Source organism: Moschus berezovskii, chromosome 8, assembly GCF_049115385.1.
Source record: "Moschus berezovskii isolate FMDL1 chromosome 8, NW_MosBer_1.0, whole genome shotgun sequence".
In the NCBI taxonomy this organism is placed as follows: domain Eukaryota; kingdom Metazoa; phylum Chordata; class Mammalia; order Artiodactyla; family Moschidae; genus Moschus; species Moschus berezovskii.
This window is the reverse complement of record NC_142467.1, coordinates 58,951,588-58,970,458: the sequence shown is the minus strand read 5'-3', so window position 1 is coordinate 58,970,458 and position 18,871 is coordinate 58,951,588. Positions and strand designations below refer to the sequence as shown.

General features: G+C 50.7%; 1 protein-coding gene across 2 annotated transcripts; it reads right to left on the bottom strand.

Moving 5' to 3' along the window:
* Positions 1–279: 279 nt before the first annotated feature.
* On the bottom strand, positions 280–17,285 carry PCDH12 (protocadherin 12). 2 transcript variants are annotated; one of them, XR_008686380.2, is made up of 5 exons: positions 14,086–17,285; positions 10,990–11,087; positions 8,781–8,932; positions 2,858–5,441; positions 280–484 (listed from the first exon to the last, which is right to left on the bottom strand). XR_008686380.2 is itself a non-coding variant. In XM_055429006.2 (4 exons), the coding sequence occupies exons 1-4, from the start codon at positions 16,960–16,962 to the stop codon at positions 4,975–4,977; spliced, it is 3,594 nt and encodes a 1,197-aa protein (XP_055284981.2). In that variant the 5' UTR covers positions 16,963–17,285; the 3' UTR covers positions 1,818–4,974. The 2 variants fall into 2 exon arrangements, 1 of the variants encoding a protein (XP_055284981.2); XM_055429006.2 differs by lacking the exon at positions 280–484 and having other exon boundaries at positions 1,818–5,441.
* Positions 17,286–18,871: the final 1,586 nt, after the last annotated feature.

Genomic DNA, 18,871 nt, shown 5'->3' with positions numbered 1-18,871 from the left:
GTGCATAGCTGTTCCCCGGCTTCTGGATGTTAGCCCAAGTTCAATAGCAGAGATGTGGTTGAGGGTGTGGGGTGGGAAGGACTGAGGACCAAGCCCCTAGTAACTGTTAAAATGAGAAAGACCACCCAGCATGGCTAGCTCCAAGTGGGGAGGGTCTGAGGAGGGGAGTTCTCCACATTTCTCTCTCTGCTGGCTGCACCCCCTCCCATTTCTAGTGATCTCGCCACTGGAGCTCTAAGCTTCCTCCAGCTCCCGCGCCATCCCTGCCCTCTACTCCCTTTCCAGGGTTGCCTTGTACATGGGTCACAACCCCCTGGTCCCCTCCTGTGACTTCCTCCCACAGATGGCTCCTTGGAAGAAAGGACTTTTTCTTTGGATTCCAGTATTCTCAGCACTTAGCATGAGGCCCCATTGTGCAGGTAAGGGCTCAAGACACACACTGGTTAAAGCTCAGGGTTTTAAGCTGTGCGGTGCACTCATCTCTCTGCAAAAAAAAAAGTTCTGTGGTCAGATCAGTTTGGGAAACACTGCACTAGACATCCCCGTTTTATAGATTCACAATATACATCAGCATATTCAAGGTTCCAAGAAGTCCTGCAGTAAAGAACTTGGTTAACCGAAGGCTCCCCTCATAGAGCTGGGCACAGAGCCCAGCTCCCCTCAGATAGCTGGTGAACCTTCCTGGGGCACCCCCTGTGTAAAGTGTCACTTCCTGCCTTCCCGTGGAGCCATGCTCCCCAGCCTCTTCCCCTCCTTTTGTCACAGGGTTTTCTGATTATCAGCTTCTCTGGTCATGCCTGGGGCCAAGGGGCAGTTCACACAGTCTGGGGACCCTGGGCCTCCTGTGGTGATGGCCAGGTAGGGCTCTCCCTCCTCCTCAGTTGTTACAAATTAAGTGCTAATCCAATCTGGCATGCTAGATACAGAGAGGGGATATTTTTAAGCTCCCGTTGTGGAGAAGGAAGGATGGAGAGTCATGAGAGGAATGTTGTCAAGGGACCAAAAATCCTCCGCTGTTCAGTCCCTGCGGTCTCTGTACAGCCCCAGGGGATGGGCTTCCTTGCAGCCCCTGGAACTGCTGTGCTTTTGCCATTAAAATTCCGCTATTAATGACTCATTGTCAGTGCCCTAAAAGGAAATGTGAGGGGAGGCTAGGGAGGTGGCCCCGTTAGCAGGGCCAACCTGGGTCCAGATGACCCAGCGTTGGAGCCCTGGTGCCCTCAGCAGTGAGCCCTTTGCCAAGGCTCTGCTGCCTGTTTCCTTATCTGGAGATGCTGTTTTCAGAGGGCCCTGCCACTGTGGCTTCCCTGGTGGCTCAGTTGGTAAAGAATTCACCTACAGAGCAGGAGACCAGGGTTCGATCTCTGGGTTGGGAAGATCCCCTGGATAAGGCAATGGCTACCCACTGCAGTATTCTTGTCTAGAGAATTCCATGGACAGAGGAGCCTGGTGGGCTGTATAGTCCATGGGGTCACAAAGAGTCAGACACGACTAATGCTTTAACTTTTCACTGACACTGCGGATGCTGTTTGGTTCATTATATTTTCAGTGCAGGGCATTTAGCAAATGTTCAGTAAATTTCATTCAGTGAATGAGTGATTCTATGCATTATCTTCTCTCCACCTGACCTCAGCCAGTGCCAAGACTACCCAACACATAGGAATTGCTTTAAAATATTTAAATGATTCTGTGTACCCCTCCCCCCACTGCCATTCCTCATGCTACTTCTGACCCTTAGTAATTACTCATAAATACAAAATGTTTGTTGAATGAATATTTCTGATCATGCATTGTACCCACTTACTCAGCAGGGACTGGAAAATACTGACCTATTTTCTAGGTGCACACTGTGTGCCAGGCTGAACCTGTGCTGAAACTCTTCCCCTCCCCTTCCTGTCTTGCTGTGTTAGGGATTCGGTTTTCTCCAGAGTCCCAAGGGTGGTAGTTGCCATATCCCTCTCATTTCAGTCAGAGGAGAGGTAGGGTCAGTGAGCTGCCAAGCTGAAGTTGGGTGACAGACAGGGAGGCTGCCTGTCAATCTTGAAACTGCCCCCGGGCTCCAAGTGAGCACTGCGTTGTGGCACTCCCAGTGCTGGAGAATGACTGACTATTGATAAAAAAAATGTCCCCCTGCACTTTCCAAATTAAGACGACATTTAACCGAGCGCTCGCTGGCTCGCTTGCTCCTTCAGTCTCCCGGGGGACAGAGTCCATCTTGGTGGAAGATGTTTGAGCATGTCCAAAGCCTCAGCTCTGACATCTCAGCTGATGTCAAGAAGTTTCTGTAACCTTTCCGTTCAGCACACTCAGTTCTGTCAGCATACACACTGTCTCATTCTCAACTGTTTCTTGGGGGAAAGGGCTGGCATCAGCCCTTGGAGGGGTTGCCAGGTTTGGGCAAGAGCACCAAGGCTCACCAACATACACCCCAGCCCTGATCAAAGGTCGGTTGCCTCAGAAACAGCTCTACCTACGAGTTCTCCAGATTCTGTGGGGAATCGAGGATCACAGTGGTCCTTAATCTTATTTAGGTCACAGACCCCTTTGAGAATCAGATGAAAGCACCGTCTCCTTCTCATGGAAAAGTACACATCCTCCCAATTTTGCATGCCATTCAGCAGGTCCTTAGATCCCAAAGCTTGACCAGGAACCCCAGGTTAAGGACCCTTGATACATCAGAAAGAACATCATCTGAATTTCAGATGTAGATGCTAGCTCTGCCACAAGCCTGCTGTGTGGCTCTGGGCCAATCAGTCCTTTCTGTCTTGCCATTTCTTTGGCAATAAAGCATTGAGACTCCTTGTGATTAAAACTGCCTGTCTGTGGAGGTTTAGTGACTTAGAGCAGTGCGGCTTACCTTTTTTATAGGTCACATGTTCCTTTGAAAATCTGGTAACTCTGTGTCTTCTACCTAGAAAAAAAAAGCCTATACACAAAATTTTGCCAAGTATGCAGGGGTTCCAAGGACTACAGATTTAGGTCTTTTGAACTAGAGGGAGGCAGTGATCCAATTGTGAGCAGTGGTTCCAGTTTCCTTAGGTCATCTCCTCATCTCTTCTCTCCATCGCCCAACATCAGCTCTGCACTGAAAATCCGCTAGTGATTGGGGGTCAGCACTGTCTACTCCAGTGCTATGGTTTTCAGACTGTTTTCGTGTAATGGAACCTGTTTTTTTTTTTCCTCTCTTTTCTAATGAAGTCTTATACCTGGAGCTCCAGTATAGAGAAAAGGGAATCCTGTAGCATTTCTGTACCCACTGTTTCATTTTTTTCTTCCATTCAACAAGTATTCATCAAGTGTTGCCTTGGGCCAGGTGTCTTGCTGGTCAGATTGGAGACCCTACCTGCTTGGTGTCCCCCTGCCTCTTTCACTGGCTTGGGGAACCAAACAGCTTGCAAATCACTGATCTTGTAAAGAGGTTATTCTGCCCTGGAGTGAGATATCAGAGACCAAGAGACCCTGCTCCCAGAGCTCCTGAAGCACTTTGGGGGCCCCATTTTGTTCAGCTGTAAAATGCAATAATGGAATAATGATGCCTCATTATATTCCAAGTATGGATGGTTTTCATTATCCCTAGATGGGAGTATGCTTGGCACCTTTCAGTGAACAGTGAACATGTGTTCTGAGCTCCGGAAAAGGATGAAAGGAAAGGCACAGAAATTTTTTCTTTAGTATCAGGGAGAGCCTCCATATTGTTGAGAAGCTGAATAGACTGCTTGGAAATTTCCAGGAAAATTATAAGGCTGAAACTTGGGAAAATATTTGCTGTTTTTTTTTCATCCCCTCCTCCCCTGGAAGGTTTGCTGCTGTCAGTGTTGATTTCATAGACCCAGTTCACACACTGTCCTCTAGGGCCTGAATTCACTGCTGTGACAGAGGAAGATTTACCCGTGATCAGTGGGTCTGGAAAGATGACTTCGGCACCTGAAGGGCTGCTTGCTAGGGAAGGACAGGAGTCTGCAGAGGCCCAGCCTGCATCAGGTCAGTGACAAGTCCCTCTCACTCTGCACTCAGAAGAGCAGAGATGTACGGCCTGAGAGGCTTTGGAAATACTCTTTTCAATATTTTTCCTGAGGGGATTTCAGGCAAGTTCACTTCTGGCAAAAGCCCACCTGTGGTAGCTCTTCCTTTCTTTTCCTTGGCTGGCAGTCTAGTGCCAAAATCGAGAGCATGGACAAGCCTAGTTCCAATTTCTGGCTCTGCCTCCTTTCTTTGCTTGATCTTGGGCAAAACAGCCTCTCCCAAGTCTCATGGCCTTGTATGTGAAATGGGGATAATAACACCTCCCCTCCTCGAGTTGTGAGGAAATGAAATTAAATCCTGTTGTAAAGACTGGTGCCTGGCCCCTGTTAATACTCTATAAATACTCATGCTTTTCTTAGCTTTAATTTTCAGCTGGGAAGTGGATTATTTGATACTGGAGCAATAGGGGAGCGAGGGTCAAGTGTACCTATGTCCATCACCGCTGACCTAACACTGTGCACCCTCCCATCCAGGCCCACAGTGACACTCCAGCCAGCGACTGGATGACAAAGAACCCTCACCCTACTCTTCCCTCCTCCCTGTCCCTCCTGACAGGTGCAAACAGGGTAACCACCCACCGCTTTTCCTTTATTAGTAGGTCAAAGAGCTTTGCCTGGTGCCCCAGGATCCAGTCCCCAACCCTCCAGTATGCAACCAGGCCCTCCTTCCTGCTTGGGATGCTCCTTGGCGTCTGTTTTGCAAAGAGGATGAACCCTCTGTGCTCTTCTTCCATGTGTTTTGCCAGCAAACACTTAGCCACAAACTGCCTCCCTCCTCCAAAAATTCCACAGGTAGAGCCAGCACCTAACATGGGGTTGCTTTGGTCAGCCAGCCCTTTGTCCTGGGGCTCCGGCCTCCTCGGTGGGGGAGCATCCGTCACCCTAAAGTTCTCAGGCCACCTCTGCTCAGTGAGTGCGAAGATCAGGGACACCAGTTCCTGTCCCAGAATCCTCAGGGCCGGGGCTTCCTAACATCTCCCAGGGTCCCTGGTTCCTGGATCCACTGGCCCCTGCTGCTGCTGCTGCCACTGCTGGTCCTGCTCTCGGCCCCCTTGTTTCCAGCTAGGCCCGTGGGGCCTTCGGAGCCGGCGGCCCCGCTGGTGGCCAGGTCCAGGCTGAGGGTCCTCCCGCAGACCGAGAGCCGCCGCAGCACCTCGGAGGCGGCCTCCACCGGCACGGCGGGGCGCTGCTCCAGCAGCAGCTCCAGCAGCGAGCTCATCTCCGACAGGAAAGCGCTGGCCAGCCGCGTGCCTGTCGGGCTCAGCTCGGGCGTCTTGCCGAACGTCTGGAAGGTCCTGGGCTCCTCCGAGGTCGCAGCGTCCGGGGAGAACACGTTGTCACGGTAGTTGGTGGCGAGGGGCAAAGAAAGTCTCGCCATCCAGGCCGGGTCGGGGACGCTCAGCCGGTCCAGGGCCAGGCCTGCAGGGGGCGGAGGGGACGCGGTGAGGGCGGAGCCCCGGGCGCCAGACAAAGGAGGGAAGGGAAGCGGGGGCACAGATGGGGCGGCCGGAGCTGGGCGGGAAGGAAGAGGCCCTGACGGGGAAGCGCGCCGGGCAGGAAGGCGGCAACTGAGCTTCGCTCGTGAGCTGGAGCGGGGACGCGGCCGCGGGAGGAGGAAGGCCTAGAATTAGAAATCGGCCTCTCTAAAGCATCTCCCAGTCCCCGGGTTTTCGGGTTTCGGTGGCCTCCATCCTTCCCTGTACAGCCAGGATTTTCACTTCCTCAGGACAGACACCACTAGTTGAAGATAGGGGCGCTGGAGGGATTCCCCTTTTTAGCCAGTGCTGTAGTTCCTGGCTTGCTGCTGCCTTCCTTTCCTATTCCTAATAGTAATAATAGTGACCACTTATAAGTATTTCTGTGCCAAGCAATTTACATAATTATTTCATTTAACCTCCACACACACCTCTGAAGTCAAGAGTGCTTTGTGGATGAGGAAACAAGTTCCAGGAAGTTCAGTCATTCATATACTATGCATCCAAGCCCAGATTTGACCCCCAGGTCTGATGATTGGAAGCCCCCTGTGACTACCACTGAGACCCACTGTCTGGAGAACTTGCCCTTCCTCTCTGCCTGGATGCTAGGTGCTCACCTGTGGTTCTGGTTTCCCTGGCCTGCTAAGGTCTGTACTGTCACTCCTTCTCAACACTGCATGCTCTCAACACCACAACCTTCACCTCTCAAGCTGCAGGAAACCCTGTGAAGGGGCTGGCTGCCTAAGAGCTGTCCCAGGAAAGGGACAGGGCAGTGAAAGAGTGTCCTCCTGACCCCAAATCCCACCATCACACTTCTCCTTTTGCCATCTCTTCAACAGAAAATCCTGTCTTAGGAAACCAGTCCCAAGACCAGTGATAGAGGCCAGGGCAGAGGAGACAAAGCATAGGCCTTGTAGTTAAGAATCTGTATCTTTAAAAAAGAAAAAAGCACAACATCTTCTTTAACATGCATTTAATATTTGCTTAAGGTGAGCCGGTTTAAAATCTGTGCATAGAGTGAAAGACTGGAAAGGGATAAGTCAAAGTATTAGCTGAAATTGCCCCGGGCAGAAATGATTTATTCCCTTTTTGTTTATCTACATTTGTCTCTATTAACCAAATATTACTTTTGTGATTTTGAAAAGTTATTCCAAAATACAGCTAAATGCTGTTTCTATTGATAAATGAGCCTTGGTCTTGCCTTGTCAGTGCGGAGCTACGCAGGCTGTGAGGCAGGGTCAGCCCCTTTCTGACTGGTTCAGCCCACGCCCAGGGCTCAGTGAACGTTTATTGAATGATTGAATGAACATAAATATTAACCCTGGACATTTGGGAAATGTAAACCTTAGTTCTCTGAGACTCTGGGGTAATAAGGTTGGAACTCTTTTGGTGTTACAGAATCAGGCTTTTCCTTGTACAAGGGTCAGAGGGCTTCAGAAGGAATGAAGCTTGGAATGAGAAAATCAGTGGAGTGTAGGAGAATGGCTGAAACGTGATGGTGAATTCACTCTGAGGCAGGTGGGCACTGGGCAGACCAGGGTTTGATTTCCTAGCTTTGCAGCTTATGAGCAGTGTGAACTTGGAAAACTTGCTTAATCTCTCTGAGCCTCTTTTTTTCTCTTATAAAGTGGTGAGATAGTAGCACTTATCTTGTAGGTGGCTATGAGGATGCAGTGAGTTCATGCAGCCAGTAAAATATGATCATCATCACATCCTCCAGTGGGGCTTTTATCTGGTGCAACCGAGATCCCAGTGTCGGGCACAGTCACCAGTAGCCCCATCACGATCCAGCCCTATGGGCAGTGCAGGCTCTGCTACCATTGCTGTGCTATTCGTTCTCCGACTTGTTACCATCCTCCTGTGTTCCTTGCCCTCTGTGCTATGAGGAATCAGGACCACATGGGAACTAAGCCCCCAGGTTCCAGCACAAAGTTGGGGCATAGAGATATAACACCCGCACCGAGGTCATCTGAAATTTTCTAATAGCCAGATTTAAAAAGTAAAAAGAAAAGGTCAAGTTAATTTATGTAAGTTTTTTATATTTAATATCATCATTTTATCATGTAATCAGTATTTTTAAAATTATTAATGAGATGTTTTACATTCTTTTTTCATACTAAGTCTTCAAACTCTGGAGTATGTTTTATACTTCTATCATATCTCAGCTGGTCCAGCCATTTTCACACATGGCTATTGATTATTGGAATGGACCTCATAGCTCTACATTCTAGACAATGCAGTCCTATAAAGTTCTCTGTATTTGTGCTGTCCAAAGCAATATCCAGTAGCCACATGTAGCGCTGGAAACATGGCTGGTATGACTGAGGAACTGAATTTTTCATTTTAATTTTAATTAGAATTCATTTTACTTAATTTTAATTTAGAGCCACACTGCCTGGGTTAATAACCATAGGCTACACAACCTTGGGAAAATTATTAAAACCCTAGCCCCTCAGTTTTGTTTTTTTTTTTCCTTTATGAAATGGGGATAATGAATAGTCCCAATCTCAAGATTTTCTCATGGGGCACTTAGAAGAGGAACTAGCACACAGAAAGCACTCAATAAATGTTAGCTACAGTTGTTTAACCAAGGAAAGGGAAATCCCTGCCATGCCTTCACACACAGAATATGTCCAGATGAGAAATAGATTATTAACTATGCAACAGAAAACCACAGCATAGGTCAGACTTAGTGTGTGTTACTTGAAGGAGGCTGACTGATGCGTGCTGCGGGGGAGGTGTGGGGGAGCTAGCAGATTCTTGAGTTCTCATGGTAAAGGGGTCTTCAAACACATTAAAGAAGTGCGGATGAGTGGTTTAGGAGGTCAAGAGAGGTCCCCTAATGGTAGGTGGGCCCAGGTTGACTTCCCTTCCATCACTGAGGAGCTAGGTGATTCTGGGCAGGTTGTGTTACCTTTCTGAGCCTCAGTTTGCTGATTTCTAAGTTGGAATTCCTAATGTCTACCTCAGAAGACTGTGTGGAAGCTTAACTTGAGATAATGCCTACAAGATGCTTCCTTACTACCTGGCACACACCAAGAGCTCAGTAATTGTTCACTATTCTTTGATGACTTTTTAAATGAATAATCAAAGACGAATCTGGTCTTTAAACAAATTAAGACTTGAAGCTCCAGGGGAAGTAAAAAATGTTGCTGATAGTCTTCTCCAGAAATAGACTAGCTGTGTTTCCCTGCAGTTGATTGGAGCAGCCCTCTGAAGCCTGGGCACAGGAAGGGACTGTAGGGGCAGAAGTGGGGTCAGGGTGACCCTGGGAAGTCCCTACCTGTGTGGGGGTCCAGGAGGTTCGACAGCTCTTCTTCTAGCAGCTGCTTCACAGAGAGGTCCTCTTCAGGGTCCAGGGGTCCTTCCTCGTGGTCTGGTTCTGTCTGGCCACCAACCCTGGCGCCTGGGCCATCTGTGTCTGGGATTGCACTCCTGCAGAGGAAGCCAACCCATTCCACCAGTGAGGAAATTCACACACAGATTCATTCATTCCTGCTTATGAATATTCTGCTATTCATGTCAGCATTCATTCATCTGCAAACTGAACTGGGTTCCCAGCCCTCTTGCCTACTCTGAGTCTGTTTCTTCATCTGTAAAATGGGAGCAATAAATAACACCCATCTCACGGGGCATTGTGGGAGTAAAGTGAGGTGTCACAGGTAAAGGCCTTAGCACAGTGTTTTAAGTACTCAGCAAACAGAAGTGACTGAATGCACAGATATTATTCACCATTGTCCCTCCATTCCTTCTCGTTACCTGGTACAGAGTAGGAGTTTAGTAAACCTTGGGTGACCTAGCGCAGTCACCCTTCCATCTCTCCATCCCTCAAGCCAAGTATGAGTTTCAGTGATGGCAGGGTTTTTTTTTCTTAGTATTTACTTTTATTTACTTATTTGGCTATTCCAGGTCTTAGTTGCAGCATGTGGCATCTAGTTTCCTGACTAAGGATCGAACCTGAGCCCCCTGCACTGGAAATGTGGAGTCTGAGCCACTGGACCATCAGGGAGGTCTCCAAGGGCAAAGATTTTTGTCTGTGTCATTCCCTGCTCTCTCACCAGTGCTCTGAACAGAGGTTGGCACATAGTAGGTGCTTAATAAATACCTGGTGGACTGAATGACTGAATGTTCCCTCCTCCTTGTTTGAGGCTAAATCCCAGACCAGAAGAGCAGGTCAATAGAGGATGCAGATGAGGTAAGGCATCCCAAAATACTAAGAGTCTACTATGGGGTCTCTTGCTGTCTCCCTGGCCTCTCCCTCCCATGGTCTCTCTCTATCACTGAGGAGGCCAGTTCCTGGGACTACCTCAGCACAGTGGGCAGGCCTGGCTTTTCATCCCAGCGTCTGGGAAGGCTCCCCAACAGCCTTTAAGGCCTGGGGTCCTTGCTGCTTTTTCGCTATGGCTGTTTCAGCAGGAAGGTGGCAAGTTTGCAATAATGACAACAACTAATGTTTATTGAGCAATTACTCTGAGTCAGACATATGCTTTGCAAGGTATATTCTCCTTCTCATCAAACCTTTCACTTCTATAAGGGCTTCTCTTGTTATCATCCTCATTTTACAAATGAGAAAACCAAGACTTGTAAAGATTATGCATCTTGCCCAAGGTTCCCACAGGTTAAGTGATGAAGTCAGATTTCAAAGGCAGGCTGAGGTGACTCTGGAGTGTATGTGCTCACCCCTAACTCTACAGTGTTTCTAGCTATTTTTGCCAAAAACCAACCAAACAAAATGACTATAAGTTGTTACAGCAAGAGCACTGAATTGGAAGTCAGTGTCCTGAGAGCCAGTCTCAGCTTTGCCACTCACTAGTTATTTGACCTTGAGCAAAGTCACTTTTCGGGGAAAGGACTTAGCATTGTTTGTATACCTCCTTTGTTCCAGGCACTGGGCCACAGGCTTAGAACACTTGTGTTCACTAAATTCTTACCCCATCACTACAAGGAAGTGGCGACCTCCATCTCACAGATGAGAAACTGCAGGCCTGAGACTTGATCTGATTTACTCAAGTTTATGTAGCTGGGTAGGATCAAACTACTTAGAGCCTCAGTTTCTCCATCTGTAACAAGAGGGAGTTAAATTAGTTGTCCTCTTGAGGTCTCTTTAATTCTAGGACAGCCCAAAGAAACACACCCACATACCCATATCCTTAGTCAGGAACCTTCATATTATATTTAAGGGTCAAGAGCAGGAAGACTGAACATTATAGATTTAAAGTCCATAGTCTAGTCCCTCTGAAGTCAGAGTACAGATAGAGCCTTAGGGATGAAGTCATTTCCTTATTGACTCTGGGTCCTGTAAATACTATTAATGCAGTAGCTCCAGGATCAAGCTGTCTGGGTGGGGGATGGATGCTGTTCGCTGCGGTCTCCCAGGGGAGCAGCATCTGGAACATGCTCACCCTTCCTTGCAGCACAGAGGCTACAGGCATGAGGGCAGGCTGGTGGGGAGCGGGCTTGAGAAACCAGAGTTGGGGCTACGTGCTGCTTACCTGCCGCTGCCAGGCTTGGCCAAGTACTTATTTCCCCGGTGGTTTGGTTTGGGCTGGAATTGGCCCTGATGCAGCAAGGACAGCAGCTGGGAGATTTGCTACAAGACAGGAAAAATCTGTTGACTCCACACAATTCCGACCCAGCACACTTCCTCACCGGATGTTTCCCTCAATGCCGGCGCTTTCTTTTTATAGTCTTTCCTCCAGCTTCAGATGTTTGTGGATTGGATGGGGGATGGTGAACGGTGATGGTGACGGAGGCAGGGACGTGTGCAGGCAGGTTCCTTGCTTGGCTTTGTGTCAACTACAGATTCCTGGGACCTGGGTTTCTGAGAGAAAGAATAAGGGCCCTCTGGGGGCCCCCATGAGACCTGCTCCCTGTGGACACTGTGGGTTGGGAGTGGAAAAGGCATTTCCTAACTATAAATGTATTATTACTTCAATAAGGATCATCTTAAAGTGTTATATCCCCCTCTTCAGCAGTATTCAAACACTCAGCCAGTGTTGGTGGGTCAGATGTAACTATGTTATAAGAAGGCAGAGGGTGCCTTTGAATCATTTATTCATCCTTTCATTCATTCGACAAGTATTTAATGAGGGCCTGCTTATGCCAGGACCTGTGCTTGCTATGGGAGTAAGAATGAGATCATGCTGCCCTCAGGGAACTCCCAGTCTGCCTGGGAGGACAGTCAGGGGAGATAGGGCATGTGGGCTACTATGGGGGGTTACATCAGAGTTGGGAAAGGATAGAGATCAAGTGGAGCAGACGAAAGCCCCTCACCCAACTTAGAGCAAAGAGGGAGTTGTGTGTGTGTGGGGTGTGGCTACAGGGGGAAGTCATTCACTTATTTCAACAAATGTTTTCTGAGTTCATACTGCATCACAGGCCCCTGTACTGACACCTGGAGTTTCCATGAAGGGTTAGCAAGTGGAGAGAGGGTGAGGGTCTGGGTGAGGGGTGAAAGGAGTTTCAGTCAGAACGTGCTTAAGCTGAAAGGCCAGAGGAGACAGTGGAGTTTCAGAAAGGCTGGTGAATGGGACAGGGGTGGGTGAGATGTTCAGGGCTAGGCCCCACAGGCTCCTATGAGTTAGGCAACAGACTAAGTCAAAGTCATTTCTAGCTTGTTGTGTGATGACAGGCAGATTTTTAGACGGACTCAGATCTCAGTTTCCTCATCTCTAAGGTGAATCTAAAACTAATACCCAGCCTTCTTCACAGACTTGTCAGGATTAATTAGGTGGTTTGAAAGTTTAAAATGCTCCGCAGAGTCGAGGGGTTTGGGCTGTTACTCCTAGAAATGTTGTTTCTGCCTCCCAGGCCCAGCTCACCTCCCCCTTGAGGAGATCTCTCTGCCCTTTGGGCAGCTGTGACAGAAAGGGCCGACCTCAGAGGAGGTCTGGAAGGGGAGGTGACTGGGACTGGGGTTTCACTGTGACTTGGGAGTGTCAGGGCCCCACTGCCCACCTCAGGGCCATTCCCACCTCCTGGCCCAGGCCCAGAAGCCCTCCTAAGGCACCTGCCACCCTTTTCTCGAGTGACAGCGGATACTTCAGGGACACTCCCTGAGTGCCAGCCCCTAGGTGATGTGCTGTCATTCAGGGTCATTTCACAGCTAGGGTCAGACTTGAGTCAGACTCAGGTTCAAATCCTAAATCTTCCCCTGCTCCATTTCCCATCTATGTGACCTTAAGGAATCCTGAGACTCAGTTTCCTCAGCAGTAAAACAGGGGATAATAACAAGACCCAGGTCATGTGTTGGTTGTGGATATGAGGATTAAATGAGTGAAAGTCTATAAATCACTTAGTAATAGATCTCAGGATAAGCACTTACTATCTGGTGGTATCTAATCTCATGTCATTCTTCAGTAACCCAAGGAAAAGGATGCTATTATACCCATTTTGCAGATGTGGCACCTGAGGCTCACAAGGGCTACCTAGCAATTAGAGGCAGGGCTGGATGGAATTTGAACCCAGATCTGACTCCACTGCAGCACTGTGCTACTGGACAGATACAAGCATTAGGCAAGCTGCCTCTTACCCTTACCCTTAAGTCGATCTCACCTGGGTGCCCTTCTCTCTTTCAATAGGGTCACCCACAGGGCCTGCTCTCTGCTATCTCTGGCAACCACCAGCACCATATTTGACACAAAGAGCTTACTCAATAAACATTTGATGAATGAATAGGTGAATGAATGAATGGCTCTGGGCAACACTTCTGGGCTGCACAGAGCCAGGGCAGGACTCCTGAAAGAGCAGCTGGTCTGCCTCCAGGTGGCTTCCTGGGGAAGAGGTGGGGGAAGGAAGCAGTGTCCTTGCTCTGCAGGAAACATGAGCTGATGGCCTGGCTCACGACAGAAGTGTGCCTTGGGCACAGGGAAATGATCTGGGGTTCAGAGGAGTCGATGTGGATGTGCGATCAGGCCCCATCCCGGAAAAAGCTTTCCCATTTGTGTCCAGTAAACCTAGGTCACTGGACACAGCCGTTCATCATCCCATTTAATCTTCAACCCCCTGGGAGGTAGACACAGGTAAGTTTGGTATCACAACTCCCATTTTATAGATGAAGAGAATAAGATAATGCTGCCCAGCTCCTAAAGTGACTGTGCCGAAATTTGAACCTAGATCTGTCTAACTCCCAAGTCCCAAGTTTGTTTCCACTGCTCTACCCAGCAGGCCTAGCCGGCAAGCTCTGGGGTCTCAGGCAGCCCCTGAGACCCGGGGGCAGTAATGCCCGTGCCAGCTTGCTTCACAGGGAAAATTGCCCAAATGAGATGAAGGCAGGTACTGTTAATCACTGCCTTTGCTGTGTGTCTGCTTGTGCCAGGTGCTCTGAGTAAGTGCTCAATAGGAATTAAGTGACAATTCTGTGAGGCAGGTGCTCTTACTGTCTTCCCTGCTTTATAGATAAGGAAACTAAAGCTCAAAGACAGTAAGTCATTTGTTCAGGATCACACAGCTAAATTCTTTTGACTCCAGAGCTGAATCACTGCACCCAATGCATCCTAAGGTGCTTGATGAGCCTAAGGAATGAATGTGAGGGTCACGGGGTCTGATGCTGTTTGTGGTGGTCCAGGGGTGACCAGAGAAAGAGGTACCTGAACAGGAGGCGAATCCACGGTGAGCTCCTCTACAGGGTTCCGCTCCGCAAAGGCGGCCACAGACAGCCGGACCAGGCTCCGCAGGATCTGACGGGGGCCTGACTCTTTCTCAGGGGCTACTTTACCATTGAGATTCCTCTGCCGCCTCAGGGTTGCAGAGGAGGCTGGCGGGCTCTGCGGGGCCTCCTCGCTGCCCTGGTCTCCAGGCACGCTTCCTGTGGGGCTGCCCGCAGCCTTCAGGAGCCTTGAGCGGGGCTGACCTACAGCAGGCTGGGGCTCAGCAAGGTTCAGGTTCTCCCGGGAGGCGTTCCTCTGCCTGGGATGGTTGAAAAGGAGGTTGACAGTGTCCTGCAGCACCTCTCGGCTCTCAGCCAGCGTTCCCTGGTTGCCTTGGTTACGCAGAGTCCTGTACAGAGTCGGTGTGAGATGAAAGGGGGCCTGCAGGCAGGAGTCCCAGCCTGCTTCCATCATTGCTTCCTCGCCCACATGCTTGGGGGGCTGCCCGACTTCGCCAGGCTCATCCACCTGGCCCCTGAGCACAGGCACAAGGTGGATGTCCGCCTTCTGAATGTGTTTCTGGGGCCTCTTGGGCTGGTGACGGTAGGTGGACTCGGCCTCCCGACAGTTGTAGGCCCTGTTGTCCTTTTTCTCCGTCCGGCAGATAGATGTGATCAGAGCCAAGATCGACCCAAAGACGGCAAGCAGTACGACCAGGCAAATCACCGTGAGTACCGATGTGCTCAGGGCCCCTGGCTCACGGGCTGAATCCCTCAAATGGTCCACACTGGTGACAAACAAGACCTGCAGCAGGGCTCGGGTCTGCAAGGAGGGGCTGCCTCGGTCTTCCACCACAATCTCCAGCTCCCACTCACTCCCAGTGAGGCTGCTGGCATTGGTGATGTTGATGAACAGCTGCCCCAGGTGGGGGCTGAGAACGAAGACACCGGCTTCGTTCCCACTCCGAATGGTGTAGAGAAGCTCTCCATTTGCCCCCGAGTCTGCATCTCTTGCTGTGATAGTCACCAAAAGGAATGGCTGAGAGCTGGAGGTGGCCTGCAGTGGTATGTCAGTGCCTGCTGGGCCCAGGCCACTGGGATTCTCAATGGGCACCAGCAAATGACCTGTGGAGGCATTTACAAGCACCGAAAGGCTGGCTCTCCCATTGCTCAGTGTGGGGTGAATCACCTCTGGGGCATTATCATTGGCATCCAGGAGGCTGACCCAAACAGAGACGCTGGATGCGAGCTGGGGCTGCCCGCTGTCCTCTGCAATCACCAGGAACTCAAAGCTGGCCATCTGTTCATAGTCCAGTGACCTTTGAGCGGTGACCTCACCTGTGTCTGAGTCAATTGCTACCAAGTGAGAAACTGGGGAGTCCTGGATGTGGTATGAGATTTTCCCATTAACACCCAGGTCTGCATCGTGGGCCTTGATGGTGATGAGGTGAAGAGAGGGTAGGTTGTTTTCCCGAGTGGAGACCTGGTACCTGCTTTTCTCAAACACAGGTGCATTGTCATTGGCATCACTAATCTGAATGCTGAGCTGTTTCTTGTCTGATAAAGGCTGGGGTCCTTGGTCTTGGGCCAACAGAGTGAGGGTATATTGGGGCCACTGCTCTCTGTCCAGTGTGGCATTGGTTAGCAGCATGTATGTGTTACCATTGGTCCTTTTCAGCCTGAAGTGGCCCAGCTCTTGGCTCAGCCAACAGTGGACCAGACCATTGTTTCCTGAGTCCAGGTCATTGGCCATGACGAGAGCAATGAAACTGTCCTTGGGAAGAGCTTCGGACACCAGCAATGGTTGGGAGGCCCACGTGATGTGGATGCTTGGGGCATTGTCATTGACGTCCAGAACCTTGATGAGAATCTTGCAGTGGGCTGGGATGGGATTGGGACCCAGATCCCTTGCCTGGACATCTACTTCATAGGCCGGATTCTTCTCGTAGTCTAGGTGCTGGAGCAGAGTCACCTGACCCGTCTTGGCATCAATACTGAAGGTGTTCAGCACCTCCAGAGGCACGTGCTTACTGAGAAAGTATTCCACCTCCCCGTTGGGGCCTTGGTCAGGGTCTGTGGCAGTCAGGTTTATGAGGAGAGTACCAGGGGCAGCGTCTTCTTGGATTTCTAGGGCCAGTGAGCTCTCAGCAAACACAGGGCTATTGTCATTGGAGTCCAGGACGCTGACCTTGACCAAGCTGGTGCCTGACTTGGGGGGATTCCCACTGTCATAGGCAGTTAACACCAGATCAAAAAATGAGTGGATTTCCCGGTCCAGCTCCTTCACCACCACCAGTTCCGCGTGTTTTGTCTGATCGGGCCCCACAATGACATCCAGGGCAAAGTGCTCACTGGGAGACAGGGTGTAGGAGTGCAGGGTGTTGGGGCCAGTGTCTGGGTCCAGAGCTCTGTCCAGGGGGATCCGGGTGCGCAGAGAGGCGCTCTCGGAGATTTCCAGCTCCTGCTCACCTTTGGGAAACTGCGGCTGGTGGTCATTGATGTCCAGCACCTGGATCTCCACGTGAATGAGCGCCCGCTCCCCTGTGGCCAGCACATCAAAGGACACTAGGCAGGGATCCTGCTGCCGGCAAAGCTGCTCCCGGTCCAACCGCCTCCCTGTGCTAAGCACGCCGTCCTCAGAGTCCACCTGGATGGGGAGTCCCTGGGGCAGCTGTAGGACCTGGAAGGCAGCCCCCGCTTGGCCAGGCCCCTCCTCCCAGCCCCGTTCCTGAGGCAGCTTCCCTATCACGGTGCCAGCTGGTACCTCCTCTGCCACCTGATATCTCACAGTGAGAGTGGCCACCTCCTGACAATCCCCTGAAAGGAACAAGTAGCCACCTGGCCCCAAAAGTCCCAGAAGTGACAGAAGTCGCATCATGCTTACCGCCAGAGTGCGCTAGATCCAGAAACCGCTAGAGTTCTTCAGGGGCTGGGCGAGTCCTCCAGTGTTTCCTGAGGGGCTTGATTAGCCCCGTTCTCTTGCCCCCAGACCTGTTGGCACAGCCTCGTCCCATCATTAGATAATGGAATTAACAGAAAGAAAGGTCATTTTCATCAGAAGAGATTTGAGAGGTGCAAGGACCAATGAGGTAAAATTGCCAGGGGAGGCCTGGTACAGGGGCACTGTGGGTCCCTGTCAGCCAGTGATGGACAAGAGTCGGTCCAAGAGGAACTTGACCCAGTGAAGCAGGATGTGGGGATCTGACTTCTAAACAGTTTGCTAGGCCAGGGAAACAGAGAAGCAGCTTTTTCCTATGGAAACCCCACCTACAGGAAAAGGGAGGGCTGTGAGTTTCTATGCCAATTAGAGAAAGAGAGTTTCCGTGAAGCTGAGTGGCCTGCCGCTGAGGAGGATGCGGCTGGGGACAGGCCGGATGGGAAGGTGCCGTCCATGTGGCCAGGCGGCTGCTGAGGGGAGGGCAGCCCCTGCTGTGGTCAAGTAAGCAGAGAGCCCAGCCCCTCCGGGACGAGTCATGCTTCGGCCTCTCTTCCTTCCTTGTCTCCCCTTGTTTCCTTCGTCTCCCATTATTCCTCTCCCATTCTTCTTTTCCCACCCTTGTCTCCCTCTCAGTCTTGACTCTGCCCCCATCACCCATGTTTGTCTCAAGGGAAGCAGAGCTGATTAAGAGAGTGGCCATCAGAGCTGAACTGCCTGGGTTCAAATTCTGACCCTGCAACTTCCCAGCTGGGTCATGTGGGACAAGTCATTCAACCTCTCTGGGCCTCATCTTGAGAGTGCAGATGGGAATAAGAACAGTAGACCTCTCAGGCGGAAATCTTGGAGATGAAATGGAATGTGCGTGGAGAGCCTGGCCCAGAGTCTTGGGCAATGACATTGTTATTGGAGGTGGGTGTTGTGATCTGCACAGTTTGGCCTGCTTTGGGACTGCCTCTAGCTCCTTCACTGACCGAGGGGCAGTCCCTTGCCCACACAGACAGGACCGTAAAGGTGCCCGTGGCCTTGGCTCCTGAAGCACAATGACCTCTCTGACCTGACGGTGCGGCCTCCCTCCCCCTTCCCTTCTGGCTCCCCAGCCTCCTGGCCCATTGTTCTCCACATCTGGTCCAGCTTGAGCTCCTATCCCGGGAAATCCCCCAGCCTCCCACTCCTTGGTCTTGGAGGTTTTTATACCTTTCCCTCTCCCACACTTTCCTCTCCCTTTCCCTCCCTTTCTCCAATTCTTTACTCCCCACTGCAGTTCTTGTCCAAGAGTCCTGTCACAGAGATGAGACCCAGGAGGGGGCCAAGGGGGCAACTGGCTTGGATGGCCTTGAGGTGGCAGCTCCTCCTGCTGCTGCTGCCCCACCATTGTCCCGTCTTGCACTTTACCTTGAGGTTGAGTCCAGAGGTTTGTAAAGCATTTGATGTGATGGGAGTTGAGGGCCAACTTTGCCCAGGTAGGTTCCTAGGGTTGGAGGTGCCTGTTGGGACAAAAGTGACTCCAGTCGGGCCACTGGCCTGGAGACTTGTGGCCATTTGGATGGCGTGATGAGGACCTCCTTGGCCTAAGCATCACCTGTGCTCCCCCCCTGTACTTTCTTTTCCACATCCTACCCCCTCATATTCTACTCCCTGGAGATTCCCAACAGCACAGGGTCTGAATCCAATGGGGGTATTCCCTGGCTCTGGAGACAGAGCACTCACTGGCTTAGAGACATAGCACAAGTCACATAACCTCTTTGGGTCTTAGTTTCCTTCTCTAGCAGAGCATGGCTATCCTGCATCTCCTGAGTTTCTGATAAGGATTCAATGAGATGATACAAGTGAAGGCTCAGCGCAGCACCTG